The sequence below is a fragment of the Plutella xylostella genome, chromosome 7 (assembly GCF_932276165.1).
Source record: "Plutella xylostella chromosome 7, ilPluXylo3.1, whole genome shotgun sequence".
Taxonomy (NCBI): Eukaryota; Metazoa; Arthropoda; class Insecta; order Lepidoptera; family Plutellidae; genus Plutella; species Plutella xylostella.
Window position 1 is genome coordinate 177,435 of NC_063987.1, and position 16,617 is coordinate 194,051.

The 16,617-nt window shown below is 36.7% G+C and overlaps 1 protein-coding gene across 4 annotated transcripts; it reads right to left on the reverse strand.

The window, feature by feature from the left end:
• Nucleotides 1–194: 194 nt before the first annotated feature.
• Nucleotides 195–12,010, reverse strand: LOC105393529 (prostaglandin E2 receptor EP2 subtype). Of its 4 annotated transcripts, none has more exons than XM_011565304.3 (7): nt 11,774–12,008; nt 9,040–9,470; nt 7,801–7,977; nt 4,349–4,547; nt 3,854–4,101; nt 1,187–1,375; nt 195–795 (listed from the first exon to the last, which is right to left on the reverse strand). In XM_011565304.3, exons 2-7 carry the CDS (start codon nt 9,340–9,342, stop codon nt 661–663), a joined length of 1,251 nt encoding a protein of 416 aa, XP_011563606.3. In that variant the 5' UTR covers nt 9,343–9,470; nt 11,774–12,008; the 3' UTR covers nt 195–660. The 4 variants fall into 4 exon arrangements, with proteins under 4 accessions (XP_011563606.3, XP_011563608.3, XP_011563610.3 ...); XM_011565306.3 differs by having other exon boundaries at nt 11,862–12,000; XM_011565308.3 differs by lacking the exon at nt 11,774–12,008 and adding an exon at nt 10,222–10,658.
• Nucleotides 12,011–16,617: the final 4,607 nt, after the last annotated feature.

The window sequence follows — 16,617 nt, forward strand, 5'->3', positions numbered from 1 at the left end:
CTATTATTTTTTGTTTTATTTTATTATCGATTATGATGGACCTACTAATATTTCATTTATTTAACGATTTTCTGATAGCTTATCAAAAATATAACAAATCATAGATGGTAGAACCTTTATACAAAAGCACTGTATTTTTTATTTTTGTTTATTAATCTTAACATTTTTTAAAAGGTAACTAATAATAATTATGAAACATTACAAAATATAAGGTAATTTATTATAATAACTTTATAACTATTGTAACTATATTCACTGTATGGTAATCTTACGTTTTATAATCTCAATCAAATAAGCCACTTTTATTTACATTGGTAGGTATTCTTGTTATGTATTGTACAGAAGATAGGTATTACAATAGAAAACATCTTAAAAGTAATTCTATTTAACATTCTCATAAATGATATTGCTTATCTATGACTTTGCTAGGTGATTCGGTGATCTATAAAGTTATATAAATTTTAAAAAATTTACTCTTAAATTAATTACCCCTCTACACTTGCCTATTTACACTCGATCAATAATCATCCCACTTCATCTCTTTTTGCGATTCATGTGTAGGTACCTAATAAATTTTATTGCACTTTACAAAAATAAATAAGTAACTAGGTATCTCTGGATATTATCTCCTACATAGAAAACACCATTAATATTGTGTCATCAAACGTTGTGATTCTGGAAAAGCGAATCGATTGGTCGTATTAGTTTCATTTCGGCCCCTGAGCTCTCACTGATGATCACAGTATCTTGCGCACAGCAGGATGTCTTCATTGAATCCGTTGAGGTTTTATGATTCTGATGAAAAAAATATTGAAATAATAAAAACATCAGAGTTCCAAACATTGTTAGTGGATGTTATTATTCACGTTAACGTTCAGTTTTTATACCATCACCTATAGAGCAGACATTTCTTGCGAAAGTTAGTATAAATATTAATATGTATGTAAATGTGTTTACCTACAATAGATAAAAGTTGGCTGGTAGAAAATGCTCTTAGCATTAAGTCCACCTTTTGTAAATATAGGTATTTTTTTAATATGAGTGCAATAAATCATTAAATAATAATAATAAAAGTCCTATAAGTACTCGTATGTACCTATTCATATTTTCGTTAGATGAATTCTTCACTACCTCTTGTCAACTGAATATGTAGTGCTTTTAATTCATGTTCGTAATGTTCACTTACACCACGCTTGAAGCAGTGCGTGACAAATCGGCATAAGTTGGAGAAGGTGGACCCGCTCCTCCGCATCAGGACGTAGACTATGGGATCCAACACATAGTTCAGAAGCATCAGCAGGTCCGAGAAGATGGCGAGCTTTGTAAGCTTGTGCCAGTACTTCTCTCCCAGAGATAGATACAGTGCTGAGGTAATCTGAAAATATTGAAAAGACCCTTGTTATATTATATATACTACTGCTCAGACCAAATATATTTTGTTGATCTGAGTACTAGTTACTGTAACATTAAAACATTTGATTATTATAATCTCGCATGTTGTATTCTCATTATAAAGTCCAATAGGTACAACGAATAAATTATTACCTATATTAATTTATGCTATAAGTCAAAATTGAAATTGGTGCAAATCAAATAAAATGACCAACCTTATCTATGTAAGGAGCCATTTAACCAGACATACTTATTTAACAGTGAAGCTCTTGTGCTACCTTACTCCTACTAAATTATTTACTAATGCATTTGGGAGGTCATATTCCAGCAGGCTAGCGATAGTGATACTTCTTGTTAATTTACAATCAAAAGTCCGTATTAATGAAGGCTGATAGTGTTTCTCTCTTAGCTAACAGTCATAAATCAAGAGTGAATATTTTTATTATTGATAATAAGTTATTGGAAAGTTGTGTTAGTAGCTAATAGCTATTATGTCGTAAACATTTCATTAAGGCCACACCGCGTGGTATCAATAAACTCCCACTCGAGCGATGCAATTGATTAACGATTAGGAGTACCACCATACTCCTGTCGGTGTTAAATAGCAATTGCTCTATGAAGTTCTCAAATAAATTATTGGCTCTTTTGGCCTATTATTAATTTAGCCATTGCTCTAGTTAACTGCAGACTGAAACAGTTTATTCCAAAAATATACAAAGTGTTGCAAAATTGGTATACTAAGCCGAAACTTACATGTGCAGCATGGTATATCTAAGCCCGAAACTGAAATCAGAATTTGGAAATTCGCGAAAAAAAAAACCATAGTTCTTCTTCTATCGTGTAAATGCACTAAGTTGCGTTTGAGAGTTTGAGTTTGAGAGTTTTTGAGTTTTCGCGAATTTTCAAATTCTGATTTCAGTTTCAGGCTTAGATATACCATGCTGCACATGTAGGTTTCGGCTTAGTATACCCTTTTTGCAACATCCTATAGACATAGGAGAAATAAATGGTTGCGAATGTACACACCTTTTAATAACTAAGTTATGATCAGATAACATATATTATAGCAAAATACTGTGTTGCCTATTGTTAGATGTTATTGACTCGAAACAAAGAAATCATTATTTTCGCTGACCACTTCGAGGTTTGCATACAGATGGCCAATATGGACGATTCCTCAATTAATATACACCCGTGTATGTCAGCTCCTGTATAAATAGCGATCACAATGCACACTTGGAGCTGCCATTGCCTGAATATTGATGTCATGATGGCAGACTCGATGCCAACCATTCAATTGTTATTTTATTGTTTCATAGGATTTTATTGATAGGCTTCTTAATTTGGGGACCCATTACTTAAATACATAGACCTATAGTACCTACCTAAGCGGTTACCTAAAAATATTCGTAATAACTAAGCGACTATCAGGAATTGCCATATTTAAATTACATTTATTTAGGTATAATTCACAGGTTGCTAATGTATTATATATTATTATTATACTCAAGGTACACAATACATAGTTATTTAGTAAATTTTGGTATTATTTTCTTTAAAAAAATACCTATGTACGTTCGTACATTATAACTCAACGTGTATACTAATACTTACCTACATGTGATTCTGTAAATTTTAAAGACAAGTTCACCGCAGGGATCATGAATTTAATTAGGCAAGTAATCAAATACGCTTACATTTAAATGAAACGGAAATGGCAAGGTCGCACCAACCGCAAGAATCTTATTTTGCATTTTCGCACAGTCAATTAGTATGGTATACATCGAACTTGCTATTGATTCGACTACTGATTCGTATTTATAGTGCACGTGCTATGGTTCTGAATGGACGTTGAGATTGTTTTAAATACTGATGATAAGTTAATGTTGACCAGAAAGTTAAGAGTCAGAAAATTCACCAGCTTCGGTTTTGCATGGTGTTTTGGCTAACTTAATAAATACTTTCTTGGTAGTAACTTAAGTTATGGTGATTTACGTAACAGGAAAATCGCCAAATACTAGGTACCTACTGAAATTATATTCATGAGAAATTATAAACACGCTCAAGATAGAGCGTGTCGTAGTATTTATTTTATTCCTCGGCGTGATATTCACGAAATAGGAAACATGTCCCCTGAGAATACCCAAGAAAAGTCTGATAACGCGATGCCATTGACCTTTGGTATAGATTTCCACGACTGCCTGTCAAGCGGGTAACATTTGTAAACAAGCTGTAAAAACAAACGTTGGACAAGACAATTATCGTTGATTAAGTTAACTGACCCTTTTTGGTAAGGGACAATAAAATAAAGTAAAGAGTTTAACAAAAAGGAAGAGGGTGGGCTGCTTTGCTATTAAAAATAACTAACTAAGATACACCTAAATAGTATATTTTATATAATAAACCAATGTTGTTCAATGGTTCAATGTGAAAGTACGGTTACATTGCTGAATACTCTTACCATTTGAGGCAGCCAGCAAATCATGAACAGCACCGACAGAGTAGCCATCAGCCGACTGAAGGCGACCTCCTCGGCGGTGGCGGAGTTGTGCTGCGGCGTGTCCGTGCTGCGGTGGAGGCTGCGCTGGCGGCAGCTGCTCTTGGACACGCGCCGTACGACGGGCCCGCCGGACCGCGGCGTGCTGATCGCGTACAACGCACGGATCACTGCCAGGTTGCAGTACACTAGTATTGCGCAGAGAAGTGTGCCTGGAATAAATAAAAAAAACAAGAATTTAAAGCTTTTTCTTTTAAATGTATACCTACGGAACAAATAGGCTACGACCAGGACGGGACAATAACAAAACTTGTTTAGAATGACGACTTCTCTCACTATATTTCAGATGTGCACCCTTTTTACCCTCACAAGTTTAATTTTTATTTTCACGTAACAACGTTAGTCAACAACCAAATGTATCGACCTATTAATTAAAATAAATCTTACTCAAGTACTTACCAAAAGTTACATAAACTACGGCATAAGCGAAGTCCACGGGGTCTACTGCATTTCTGTACCGAATACAGGTGCCATCTTGATCTTTGCCATTTCCAGCTTTGTAATATGCCCCAAGACCAAATATGGGTGCACATGTCAGCAATGCAGCCCAGAACCAAGATACTATTAGCGCCATCCGAATCACGTAATATGTAACTTGCTGAAAATAATAATGAGGTTAGCATTATTAGGGTTCAGAGTTTGTCACGCCATCTGTAGTTAAGTTCCGTAAGAATAGTGTTAATAATTACGATTATGATTTAGAAATTTATGCTAATCACATCCCTAATTTAATTCAAGTGTTTGGCGTTGGCGGGTGGCGCCATGGTGGCGCTCGTGCGTGGCGCGAAAGTCGCGGAAATGGAAAACTGGATAAGTTGTTTACTTTTAGGTGTGTTGTATAGATATTTTAATAGGTAATGCTTTATTGGTCTAATTAGTACCTAGTAGTAATATTAATAACATTTACTTGTGTAAGTACCTAAGTAGATACATCGTTATAATGTAAGTACTTATTTACTAAGTACCTACCTGGCATCTCGGTATAACATAGATATTAATATTATCTAAGCGCTATAACGTATTGGCACCATACGGTGCGTAACTTTTTTCCATTTACAGGCGCATTTTTCCCGTTGCGAAACACGTTTCTAAATCAAATATCTCGGTCTCATTGATAATCGCTACGTGTGATTTGATTTGTCACTGAATTATATTGCCCCACTGCTTTAATGCCTTTGATGCTTTGTGATGTCATGATGTGTGAATGGTACTCAGGTATATACATATTATATATGTTTAAATCATTCTTCCAAGGTTAATAGATAAAGGTTAGGAACCTATCTAAACCCGGAATATTGCAAAAGCTAATTTAAGACAGGAAGCCACGTGGTGGTAAACAATCATCGCATTTTAGATGTTGCATTACAATGTGCCGCAGCCATGCCGGGTGCCAACTGAATGATTCATTGCATTCGTTACTTTAGTTTACTTCATTTGACGGTTCATGAACTGTATTATATCTGTACTTACCTACCTAAATAGGTAATTTGAATTAGAATAAGTAATAAAGGGTTCTGATAAGTTCTTCCAAATTCCAAACTCAGTATAACTAACGTCTCTGACAAAAGGATAAGGAAAGATATTTTCGTATAAAGAGTCCGTTGTTCCATCGTGGGTAAGTAATTGTGTTGTTTCATATTCAACTACTCGCAAGTGTCCAGTTATAGGTCATGCAATTTGTTTATTAACTAAATTGAGATCTCGGGCTGGAAGTAAAGGCTTTTTGAAGTGGGTGACCTAAAAGTTAGTGTATACCTAATTGGAAAGAAAGGTATAAGTATTATATGTATCCGTATACATATAATATGTACCTACTATTAAAAAACTCCAGAGTTGGTAAGCACCTAAGTATAGTAGTTAGCCATATCCTACTGTTAACTGTTATTCACGTAACTTGACCATAAATGGCGATTACTAGATGAATTCTTTGTTCTATCAGTTATTTTATTACTTACCTACTTAGCAAACGAATATCCAAGTGACCTACCTAATCATATCCTAATATGAGTCTGGGCGACAGGAGCGATTGGCACTGTCTTGTCTTACCCTTGTCACTGGCTTGAGGAAGAGATGTAGGAAATTCTCCATGAGTATTAGAACTAGTTAGATAATGGATGCCGAAGAGTAATTTCTGGATTGGCAAAACACCAACATCTATCAATGAGATGACTGTTTGAATCAAATCATTGTTAACGGAATAACGAAAACATTGATACAAATTGATGCAGAGTGATGACTGAAGCTGATTTGCACTAATTACGAATGCAAGAATTAATGTAAATTTTGTAAACTTTATCAAACTCGTAAATAGGTAGGTAAGTACCTAAGCAGTTAAGGAGGTACTTACCTACATACATTCACCCTCCATTAACATATAAATGACTTTAATTTGCTCTCAGAATCTCCATTATAAACTGAAAACTTATAAGTAGGAGCTTGATGCTTTATGAATTTCACGATCTACTTATATTTCTTTACCAACTTTTAATGATTTGGTTCTAATTTATGCTTACCTAACTAGTAATTTAATACTTATCTAAATACAGTCTCCCAGATAAGCCTTAGATAGTGCTTTTGCAAAAGCTCACCCTTTCCTCCAGTATACTTATTATTATTATTTTTTAAATTGCATAAGTACATTCTCGCCGTCTATTTTATAAAACTTCATGAAAAAAATCTTCCAATGTAGGTACCTACTTAGTTAATTTATACTTTACAGTACCTACTTACCTATTCTACGGTCGAGACTAAGGGTAGGATCAACAATAATCCCCTTATTAGGTTAGGTCCGGAACCCAACCTTTTTGTCAATTCCTAAAATGTCTGGGTCTGATCTGATGATAATTTATGTAAGTATGTAGGAATGTAGGTAGGTTAGCAAAAAAAGAATGGAACAATTACATAACATACAGTAACGCTGACAATGGAACAATTACATAACTACAGCAACTATCAAATTAGGAAGTGTGAAATAAAAACTATACAACTTAACTAGGTACTTTTATAGTTGGTTGGTTAGTAGTTTTCCATTTCACATTAGTAGAAGCGGGGTCCATATAGCCATAGGGATATTGCTCAGCAACATAGTGGGAAGGTAAAGTACACAATATCTGGGGACGTTTGTGTACTCACAAAGCAAATGATTGATTTTCCTACGAGCACACCTAAGGAAAATTGGACGAACGGTACTTCTTACCCATCAACCTTCATACTTCCCTATATCGTGGTACTTACAAGAGGTGTCGGTGTCATACTTCAATTTATATGGAGGGAGAGCTATTTTGATCTTGAGTGAAATGGTTAATTAGGATGACTAGGTGGATATGTGTACCTGGCTCTGCGTGATCTCTAATGGACATGCTTTATTTCGACAGTATCTTATATATTCGTGGTCACTTCATTTTGACCAATGCCTATTTATGTATAATTCATAACACGTGCTCTTCTCTTACAGTGCAGAAAAACATCGTGAGGAAGCCTTCGCATCCTGAATTCAAACGCCAATACGGCTCGCGGCCTACCATGTCAGTGCAAATGTAGAATTGAAAATAGGCGAGTGACAGAACCCCTCTCTGACTTCCCCTTCAGGGGTTTACAGTCGTGAGCATATAAGTAGTACCTATGTATGTGTAGTAAGACCACTGGGGGTCACTCTCTAAATAGACGAACGATCGAACGAGAATTGTCATTCAATCGGCACGCTTAATCCAACGAGATAGTGTCGTGGTTAGAGCTGCAGATTTGCTTTCCCGAAGTTTCGGAATGCTGCGCTAACCTATGGGTCTATCTCGTTGTATTAAGCGACACGTTCGTTCGCCGATTCAGAGTGACGCCCCTGATTCGCGACTGACCTTCTGGTACAAGAAGGGCCTGGTGAGCGCGAGGTACCGCTCCAGCGCCATGGTGACGGCGATGCAGACGCTGCCGATGCCGAACACTCGCAGCGCCACGCGAGCCGCGCAGTAGCCGCGGTGGCCCTTCAGCCCCGGCACGTGCTCCGACACCAGGAGGGCTAGCATCATGCCCATCTGTGAGAGAAGGTATTGTACATGTACAGTCCAACTATAAAGTAATGAAAATAAAGAGTGCGATTTTGATACTTTTTATCATTGTCAATTATTTACTTACATTTTCATACTTTTTTAAAATAACTACCTACCTAATAAAAATAACTTTTTATCGGATTTGTGCTCAAACAAATATAATGGTTCGATTAAATACTTACTGTCTTTATCAATTAGTTAGGATCCACTTCCGTTTTCAGGACTTTATAGTACTGTATTGTTATCAGCTGCCGCTACACGGGTAGGTAGCCCACGGGTGTACCTACGTTATCGACGTAGATAAACGTCGCTACCATCGCGTTTTATAAATACCGCTCTGTGATTGATGAAACGCGCATTAAACGAGTTTGTCGACGTCGATAATGATCTAGCGTGTAGCGGCCGCAGCAGTTTGGAACTAACTTTATATCTAATTTAACTAAAAGATGGATAATGTAACTACATAATTTATATCGAACTCAGTCATTGCATTAATTATCTATCCTCGACCTTCCTCATCCAACTACCTAGCTACTACCGGTTTTCCTTTAGGAAGTTCGTGGAAATGGATATCTAGGTGTACCTATATTTACCCCATACCTTTACCACCCCATACCTTTAATTAAATTAACGAATGGTTATCCAACTCCATAATAATTATTTCCATAGATAGGTATTTCTAAGTAATCATTAAAAAGTTCGAAGTCTTACTGTAAGTAATTATTGGCACTGACGACTAGGAAAAAAATATTCCGGAACACGAAGAACTTAATTTAAGTTCGGACTCACTTCGTTTATTAGTCGGGCATTTGGTCAAACTTTTTGTTACGAACTTCCTCGGTTTATCACAATGTGGTGACACTATTTCTAACAGAAACGTAATAGTGTAATGTAATAGGGTAGTAACTATGTACTTTACTGTCATTGCTATGAAAGATTTTTGCATCTATTGCAAAAACAAACGAAGACCAAAATAAAATCAATAGGGACTACTGCCGCGCAGTTCCCATCCCATGCAGAGCCATCATCATCTTCCGAAGAACTTACCAAAGCGATGAGGTCATTGGTGGCGAGTGACGTCATGAGCAGCAGGTGCTTGCGGTTGCGCACGCGCCGCTCGCCGCGCCGCAGGATGGCGATGGCGACGAGGTTGCCCAGGATGCCGATGCCGTACACGATCTTGAACACCAGCGTGTAGTGCCGGAGCCCGCCCGCGGGCCGCGCCAGCGTCGAGTTGGTAAGGTTGAGCCACCCTGCCGTCCCAGCCGTCGTCATGTTCACACTATCCACCTCCGCCGAGTATTCGTATTCGGCAGAGTCGTTAAACGGGGATATGGTCATCATATCCATTTTAGCACCGGTCTGTTATTATATTAGAACACTGTTTGAAAGTTAATTGCAGTCACGCTTCAGTGGATTTTCGTGGGCGCCACAAGTAGATGCGGGTTGGCTCCCTTGACATTTTCTTTAAATTATATCTAAAAATAGAAGATGAGTTTCTTTCTATTGCGCATAACAAGGATTAATAACAGGGGACGAGACATTTTTTTTAATGACACCGTATTAACCCTAATGTTTCACGTTTACCGAGCGTGGAGGGGATGGCCTGCTGTCTTGGGGGAGGCTCAAGTAGTTCCTGTGGAATATTACGGCCTATTCGTTTAATTATTGCACTTCATATAAGTAATATGATAAGTGTATACTGAATACCTATACATAATTGTACGTTTATTATAGTTTCAGTTATTAAATAAATAAGTAAGGAAATAAAGTTTGTTCATTCGTGCTTATTATATCACTGCTATTGTTTTCACAAGGTGGAACGTAAATTCTGTAAGTACATACATACTTAACATTCTGATCTACTCTAGTTCTACGACTTTGGAAAATTCGCAGTACCTTATAGAAATTCTGTTCAATTTCCGACTGAAATAATATTTTGTCTACTTAACAGTGGCAAACCCGAAATGTTGTTTATCTTTCATTAAGTGCCGCTTTACCATAAAAAGTAATTCGAAAAAGTTTCCCATTTTAGGGGTGAAATTACTAGTCGTAGGCTCCACGACAAAAGACACGAAAACAACTCGTCATTCCGTGTCGTATCGTATCTTATTATAGTAGAGTTAGGTACAATGTCATGGTATAAAAAGATGCAAATTGCCTGTAGGCCTTCCTTCCTGCTTCATAAAGTAGGTATCATAAAAATTTAGGGTTCTTATTCATACTCACACTCACTTCCACCCGTGGCTTGCCGACACATGATTAATGAGCCGAGATAAGCTCTCATATCGATGAGATAAAAATAGATCGGGAGACAATAAATATTTACTCAGTGGCTTTAAGTATGTATAATAAGTAATTAAGTGGGTAAATGTAATTACTTACATATTTTTATAGGTATCCTGTCTGTGTCAGTTACAAGATCAAAGCTCAATCATACAAATATTATAAATTTGAAAGTTTGTATGTAACTATGGTTGATGTAGAAACTCTTACACGGGAAAACGGCTGGACCATTGTATATGAAATAAGTGGTATATTTTACGCTGACACTCTGCATAGTTTTTAACTCTGTTCGTTTTTGTTTCTTCGTATACCTACTTAATCTAAGTTTCGTACCTTAATCGATGGCTATTGATATAAACGATGTGATTGACTATTGATTAAAATTAATGATGTAAGTAAGTACATTACTTATCTATCTTAAAGCACTCATTTACACACACATAGTTTATTTCAAATATTTACATACGTATGCTCAGTATGCTCACGTCTGTAATTCCGCCCGAAGGGGTAGTCGGAGAACTCACGTGATGCAATTTATTGTGTATACTTACGACATCCTAGAATGTAGATGTGCAGGTAAGAGTGACTACATTGTACTAAAATTTCTTATTTTATTAAGTGAGTATATTTTCTTTAAGTAAGTAATTAATAAATAATACTATCCCGTTGTTTTCATCGCAATAATTTATTTTATGCTTGAAATTGAAACGGGCCTATGTGCAGCAGTGGACGTCTAGCTACGGGCTGATGATGTTGAATCTGAATCTTTGTAACCTAAATAAATCCTGAATATAGAACGAAATCTTTAATTCAAGTGGTAATAAAGTATTACGAAGTTGTTTTTAATTTTAAATATTCGACCATCGACATATTCCGAATTTACTTATTGATTCTGAAAAAAAACAGTACTATCTGAAACAGCGTTTGTTTTGGTTTGTTCTATTCTACCTTTAGGGTTATCCAGACAGTTAGTTTTTGTTGAATACTTTTGTTATTTATTATTTTTATGTATGGTTTTGTGATTAGTAAGTACTGTACTTATAAAAATGAATTTATTTAGTTTTGTGGCATATTAATTATTATAAATACTTACCTACCCACACAAATTTAAATTTTCATTTTAATGAATTGGTAGTTTAGTACACTTACGTGAAAAAGTAAGGTAGTTAAGTACCTACTTACTTATTGTTTTGCATAGGAGATTATGTAAGTAATGTCTTGAACTCGTAATCCTAATAGGTCTTTAAATGTAGTCCCGGCTTTGGAAAGCTCCTTGCCGGGTAACCATTGTTATATTATTCTGTAAAGGCGGCTAGGTATGTAGTACCTCTATCACAGTGTCCATAGTAACAGTAAGAGCCCAAATTTAATAAGTAGATATTTACCTATTTAAGTACCAGACTAAAGTTTCTTTTTGCTTTACGATTTTAAAAGTCGATGAAACAAATGGGGTTCAATCTGAACTCCGGGTTCGGGTTTCTCCTTTTCGGCTTACCATAATATCACTTTTGCAACACCCTGCATTTTAAAAATCCTTGCCTTATTATGCACAGCAAAAGAAAAACAAATCCAGAGAGAAAAACCATTTAGCCCGCCAAAAACTTTAGTTTTTTTTCGCGCGTAAAGTTTTCCGGCAACGGAACGGTCGTATTCAGCCAGCATGCGGCTACGCGGTGTCGCGCCGGCACTCCGCGTGAGCTCTACGAGGTACTACTGGCACTCTAGCACCCGACGACGCGGGAAAACGATCAACTTGAATCACTCCTTGGCAGGGATACCAGGATTCACTGACGCTTTTTCCTGCTTCCTTTTATTGTCCTGCTGGTCCTGGTTAGTCCTTATTATATACGTAATATTATACATATATTTATGAAGACCTAGTTTACCTACTTACTTAAGGAGGTAGGTACTTTCAGTTAGCCTGTCTGATAACTTCTTGAGTAAAGAGAGGAAAGTTTAGTTCAATTTTACACCCACTATCAGGATAATATATGAGGATAGCTAGAGAAGAAATGTAGGTACCTAACTAAAGTAGATAGTAGGAACTAGGAACTTACCTACCTACAGTCCTACATATTTTAGTAAGTAAGTACCTAGTAAAAGTATTAAGTTACAGCAATGATCCCATAATAACTTGACGATGCCAACAAAATAGCATTAAACTTCTTTGCCTGGCAACACAGTTGACTATTTAGGCGCGCCCCGCCCGCCTTATTTACACTTTAGTAAGCTACCAAGTTTAGGACCGACTTACTCAAACTTACCTCATTCAGAGTTAATCACCTTCTTTATTTGATCGTACTATTGTCGAAAACAATAGCGAAGACTGTCCATGTTTAGCTGACGTATTCCATTAGTTATACCCCATCCACACGCTCGGCGAACAATGGCAAACAGCAAACAGCAAACAGCAAACACTGACGTGTGGATGGGTGTTTGTCGTTGTTTGCCTGTTTGTGTTTGTGTTCGCCAGTGTTCGGCATCGGTGTCGGTTTTTCTTGCCAGATCAAAGGATGTTCGGCAAACAGTTCGCTACGTATCCACACGTCTGGCAGCGGTCAGTATGCGCGCTAGCATTGCGGGAGGCGGACGTATCAACTTGCTATACTTTTTCGTTGGCGCGCATTTCTTTTTATGTATGTTCACCGATTACTCCGCCGTTTATGAACCGATTTTGAAAATTCTTTTTTTTTGTATTGGGTTGAGCTCCCAGGTGGTCCCATTTTTTTTTCAGAATTTTATCTCACCCCTAAGGGTGGGTAATGGGGGAAAAACAGGGTATGAATTTCCATTTTGGACACATATTAACCGATTCTAATGAAATTAAAAACATAAATATAGTTCTTGTAACAAAAAAATATGATGGTGACCTTGAGCTGATCTGATGATGGAAACGGAAGGCAGTCAAGGGAACTCCTCAACGGTATATAGCAACTACCTCGTGTTTAGGCTTGAATGATACGTATTGATTAGTAGGACTTTTTTGTATCATTTGCATCTTACTTTTGATTAAAAATTATTGCAAATAAACTAAAAACTATAAAATAAAATAATAATTAAAAAGAAGAAGTCAGTTTTTTTTTTTAATTATTATTATGAGGCGTTTGTTAAAAAAAAAAAAAGTTCCTTTTTGGAGAAATAGATGGCGTTGTCTGGGGTTGTACCAACTTTCAAACCCTCAGAACCATCTCAGAACACACTCAGATCACAATATGTTATTCTGTGAGGCTAACGAAATGTGAAAGTGACGTAGGTAGGTAGAATTGTAGTATTATTTTCTCTATGATGTCGATGTCACTGTTGCTTCAGCGTTCAGTGCGATTGTGCGTACAGCCGTTCTTTTCAAGTTTTCTCAGTTTCCTTGTGTTTCTCCTGTATTAATTGAGTTGTAGTTGAGCTATCTGCTCCTCCTCCCTTGATACTGTAGAGTTAGTGCACTTGAGATAGTGACTCTTTTGAGATAGTGACTCTTGTGAGATAGTGACTCTTGTGATAGTGACTGCTATACTGTAATAATGCCTAAGGACTATGGATCATGGTCCCTTGCCAATCTGAAGATAGAGTTACGAAAACGGAATGCCAAACTAACTGGACGGAAAGCCGTCTTGGTTCTTATGATGTCCTTTATTTTTACAAGTTGCGACGGCACACATTCTCATCTTGTCTTGTAAGTATTTCTTTGGGATCTTATTTAGGATCATACAATAAATAAAAATAGAAAATCAGTTCTCGCACGCAGCACCCGTTCAAACGGCGCGCATAGAGAAAAGAACACTACGTGACGGCGCGGGTAGAACTATTCACAGAATACTTAGCACTATCCCAAGCCACATGCAGTCTGAGCCTCGGAAGGATGGCTCGCGCTACCACCCGACATTTAATCACAACTAGTGAGTTCTTATTCTGAGTTTAGTACTCTTTGCTCTCTATGTAATTTTTGACAGTTGGTACACTGCGTTTTCACGCCATCTATCGGCTTACCCAAAAGCTCAACTGGCAGCTGTCAAAGAAAACGGCTCATTATCCCACCATCGTCTATGCTTTCTTCTTATTTTCCTTTTTTCTTTCTCTTGCTTTAATTTATATAATAAAAATATGTCAACCCGAAAGTAATAGCTCGTCGTCCGCCGTGTTTGCCGGTTCGGAATGTTATGAGCGTTCGCCGAGCATGTGGATGGCTGTTTGTGTTCGGTGATTGTGGTTGGTGTTTGCGACTTTGTTTGCTGTTTGCCGTGTTTGTGACAAACAGCAAGCGTATGGATGGGGCTTTAGGTGTACTTACTCGTATCCGCTCCTCTGTATAATGGAACATACTCCCTTGTAGGGCGGCAATGGTGTTACTATTGTGGTTTGTAATGACTTGTTGTTTGCCCTCTGATATAAATGATAATGGTTGGTGATTACTTGTTATCGCTATCATTCTTATGTTTCCTAGGTAGGTAAAGTACCTAGCTAGCAGTTAACTATAGTTAGGTAGGTACCTACTTTTATATGTTTTTCAAATAAGTAAGTACTTACATGATGTTGCAAAAGTGGTAAGTATACAAATCTAAAGTTGGTTGGTTGCTCAGAGCACATAAACTTTTCTTCTAGTACCGAAATTCCTAAAAAATTTGAGAACTTATCAGTTCTCTATAGTAAAGTCACGTGACGTGACCAACCTTGGACCAACCACTTAGGTACCTACAAAGTTTCAGTCGTAGGCAATGATTTCAAAAGAAAGGATACGCCCGTCAGAACGTTTTGTCAAAAGAAAATGGCACCCGCGCGCTGGCCCTAATTTCATACAAATTATGACAGATTTATGAGGTTTTAGGGCCAACGCGAGGGTGTCATTTTCTAGAGCGGTTGGGCCTGTCCTTACGCTAGTAATATATAAGTCAATGGTCGTAGGACAAGTTGTTCAGAATTACCCCCTGAGTCGAACTTCCATGCCTGTCCTGTATCAAGCCTGTATTCATACTTTCAGAGCATCAATGACGGATAATAATTGGCTGTTTGCCTTTGCCTCTACTCTCTACCATCAGACAGTCTGGCGAAAGACAGTCTGGAAAAAAATAAGTATGGAACGCGTACGAAAAATAATGGCGAGCACCGCTCACAGAGTACTTTTTACGCTATCATAGACATCTTTGGCTTTTGTCATCTGTCAGTGTCAGTCAGTCAATCGTTTAGTTTGAAAAATAATTTTAAATCATAAATAAATTAAGATTTAACAGTTATTTATATATTATTATTACTGTGGATAAGTGCAGTGTTTGTGTGGAGGTACCTAACTATTAGTGTTGCTTGATATTATTGATAATAATTATGTTTTATAAAACTTGTGAAATATGTGGTTTAAGAGCCGCTAGCCGGTCGTATAGATGGCCAAAAGAGAATTTTCATGGCCAAATTTCCACTGGATGAGGAAAGGTAAGCTACAATTAAAGGCTAAAGCATAGGATTTAGATTATTTATATTTATAAAAAAGTTAAAGTCTAATAAAATAACTGGAGGGTCAGCACAACCAACAATAGTGCATGAATGTTTTTTTTATCGATATCGATATTTTTATTTATCATTAGTACGCACAGCTCATCAATCAGAACAACTTTTGTCTACTAGTTTTGGAAATTAGCGAAAATCAAATTCGGATCTCCATACAAAAATTACCAGTGACTTTTATTATACCTACTTAAATAATATTTAATTGTTTAATAATAATTATAAAAATGTTGTTTGCAGATGTAAACAGTGGGTTAAGATGACCGGTAAGGAGGATCTGGTTTATGTGCCTATTGAAAAGCTACATCAACTTAAACGAATTTGTGGCAATCATTTTCTACAACAACATTTTAAGAACACAATTGAAAAAAAAAACAATTCCATGTGTGGGACTTACTGCAGACACTTTTTTTTATAATAAATAAATATAATTATATTTTTCCACTTTTATTTTATTTGAACATTATATCATAGCACTTACGTCAACGGAAAATCTCGAGTTTATTTTATGGATTATATTTTTGTGTTCAAATAGGAACATAACATAACGTTGAACCGAGACTTAACGTTGGTGTCATTGTGTAACACTGAAATCCTATTGTGTAAAACTGAAATTAAAGTAATACATACACTCGCACTTTTTTTTTTACTAGTTATCGATAAAAAAATATCCATAAGAAGCACATCACTATTTCAGCGGGGCTATGTTGGCAGTTTTGTACGTCATAATTTTTGTTTTGTTGGTACCCTCTGTTTAATACAAGTATTTTTTTCTTTTTTTCCCCTTGTACTCCCATCTCTTAAAACGTAGTGTTCTTTTCTCTATGCCATCAGAGTTGTTCTATGGATTGT

Excerpts from the sequence above, each read along its gene's own strand:
- LOC105393529 (XM_011565304.3), bottom strand. The coding sequence starts at position 9,342 with ATGGATATGATGACCATATCCCCGTTTAACGACTCTGCCGAATACGAA. Across the intron at positions 4,102-4,348 it reads CGTAGTTTATGTAACTTTTG|GCACACTTCTCTGCGCAATA; the intron begins GTAAGTACTTGA and ends TATTTATTCCAG. Across the intron at positions 1,376-3,853 it reads TTTGCTGGCTGCCTCAAATG|ATTACCTCAGCACTGTATCT; the intron begins GTAAGAGTATTC and ends CAATATTTTCAG.